Source organism: Fusarium odoratissimum (genome assembly GCF_000260195.1).
Source record: "Fusarium odoratissimum NRRL 54006 unplaced genomic scaffold supercont1.310, whole genome shotgun sequence".
NCBI classification, from domain to species: domain Eukaryota; kingdom Fungi; phylum Ascomycota; class Sordariomycetes; order Hypocreales; family Nectriaceae; genus Fusarium; species Fusarium odoratissimum.
The window spans coordinates 1-1,698 of NW_022158996.1; the positions used below are offsets into that span (position 1 = coordinate 1).

At 46.3% G+C, this 1,698-nt stretch overlaps 1 protein-coding gene across 1 annotated transcript; it reads left to right on the forward strand.

Annotated features, from left to right (window-relative positions):
- Positions 1 to 3: 3 nt before the first annotated feature.
- Positions 4 to 129, forward strand: FOIG_16909 (uncharacterized protein; the record flags this gene model as incomplete). The annotated part of the gene is made up of 1 exon (XM_031218389.1): positions 4 to 129. A coding segment is annotated over one exon (126 nt), but the record flags the coding sequence as incomplete, so codon positions are not given.
- Positions 130 to 1,698: the final 1,569 nt, after the last annotated feature.

The following is a 1,698-nucleotide window of genomic DNA, read 5'->3' on the forward strand; positions in this document are numbered from 1 at the left end:
GAGACAGTTGATGTTGCTCGGTTAGTAAAGATAGAAAACGCATTCCAAGACTCTATTGTTGTCGATGGCTGGGGTTGGGAAGAGACCGATTTGGAAGATAGTGGAGATGATATGGACATCGGCCAATGAGAGGTTTTTGACATGTAAAATACCAAGAAGTTTCTGACGTCAAAAACTTTGGTCAGATAGGTAAATTACCATTTGGTAAATTACCTCGACGGAACCCTAGGTCGGATGCCACTTTATCGCCTGACAACATCCGATTTTCCCATGTTTACAACCTTCGAATCTCTCAAACATCACTCAAGTGTATAGATATAATACGTTGTATTATTTTGTGCCTCTGCTACTCTTAATAATGGCTTCTTCATCACAGCAACCCACAGATTTCACCTCACAGCCCCAGATGACTATTGACCCTACCGTTGATGTAGAATCAGCATCATCTGAGGTCCTGAACTTCGATTGCATATTCCGTGCGACATAACCCAAAAAGGGTCAGTTCGGACCATCAAGGAAGCGCAGAACTAAGGGAGCAGTGGTTTATGAATGCCTTCTCTGTTCATCTGATCAGGCCTGTTCAAACCCCAAACGAGACAACGCCATATACCACGCCAAACGCAAACACCGTAATATTGTTAACTCTTCAGACAACACAGTACTCGAACGATCATCGGACATGGGACCTCCATTAAAGCAAGCTAGGCTCGATAATTATTATACAGCAACGCCATCGGAATCGGCCCTCCGCAAAGTGCTCAATCCTCAGCGATATGCTGAGAACATGGTTGGCCTTCTCACACATCGTCGCCTTCCCTTTTCAGCAGTTACATAGGATGAGATACAGGACGTCATGCTGTCCTGTAATCCGGCAATTGAGGACCTCATAATGACATCGAGGCATGAAGCGATGCGTCATATTACTGCGAATTTTAGCATATATCAGGACCAGTTAAAGGCTAAGTTACAAAGCGCCGTTCCAAAGATCCACATCTCATCTGATCTCTGGACATCGCCGCACCGCCATGGTGTGCTAGCAGTGTGTGCACGATGGGTTGACGAAGATTACCAACCCAGACGAGCGCTTCTGAGTCTACCAGAGATTCGACACAGCCATTCCGGTGAACATCAGTCTCAGATTATCTTCTCAACACTCGATATTTACGAAATCGCGAATCAGCTCGGCTGTCATACGGGGGATAATGCGGCACCAAACGACACATGTTTGCAGCACTTATCAACCAGGCTTAGGCAGGACCGCAATGTGCGTCGTACTCCAGCTTTGTTCTCACTATCTAGTCGTCTAATCTATAGCAGATCAACTGGGATCCAAAACGGCACCGTATCCGATGTATCCTATGGAAGCTCAGACGGAGCATCCTGGCGGCGTTGCATGCAAAAGAACTTCCATTCAGAAGGTAAATCCTCCACCGAGATCAGATAATAAGTCAGACAACACCAAAAAGGGGGGCTGGATTATGGTGCCAGCGCTGCGCAAACTACACCGGATCGGGCTGTGGCTACGTAACTCACCTATTCACAGTGATGCATGGGATGAGCGCATCAAATTACGGCTCGGTATTGATAACGATATGCGCTGGAATTCATGGCACAGGATGATCGACAATCTGATAAGGAAAAAGCAGCAAGTAAAGCAGTTCCTACTTGACTACGACAAAGCTCTAGGTGACAATATTC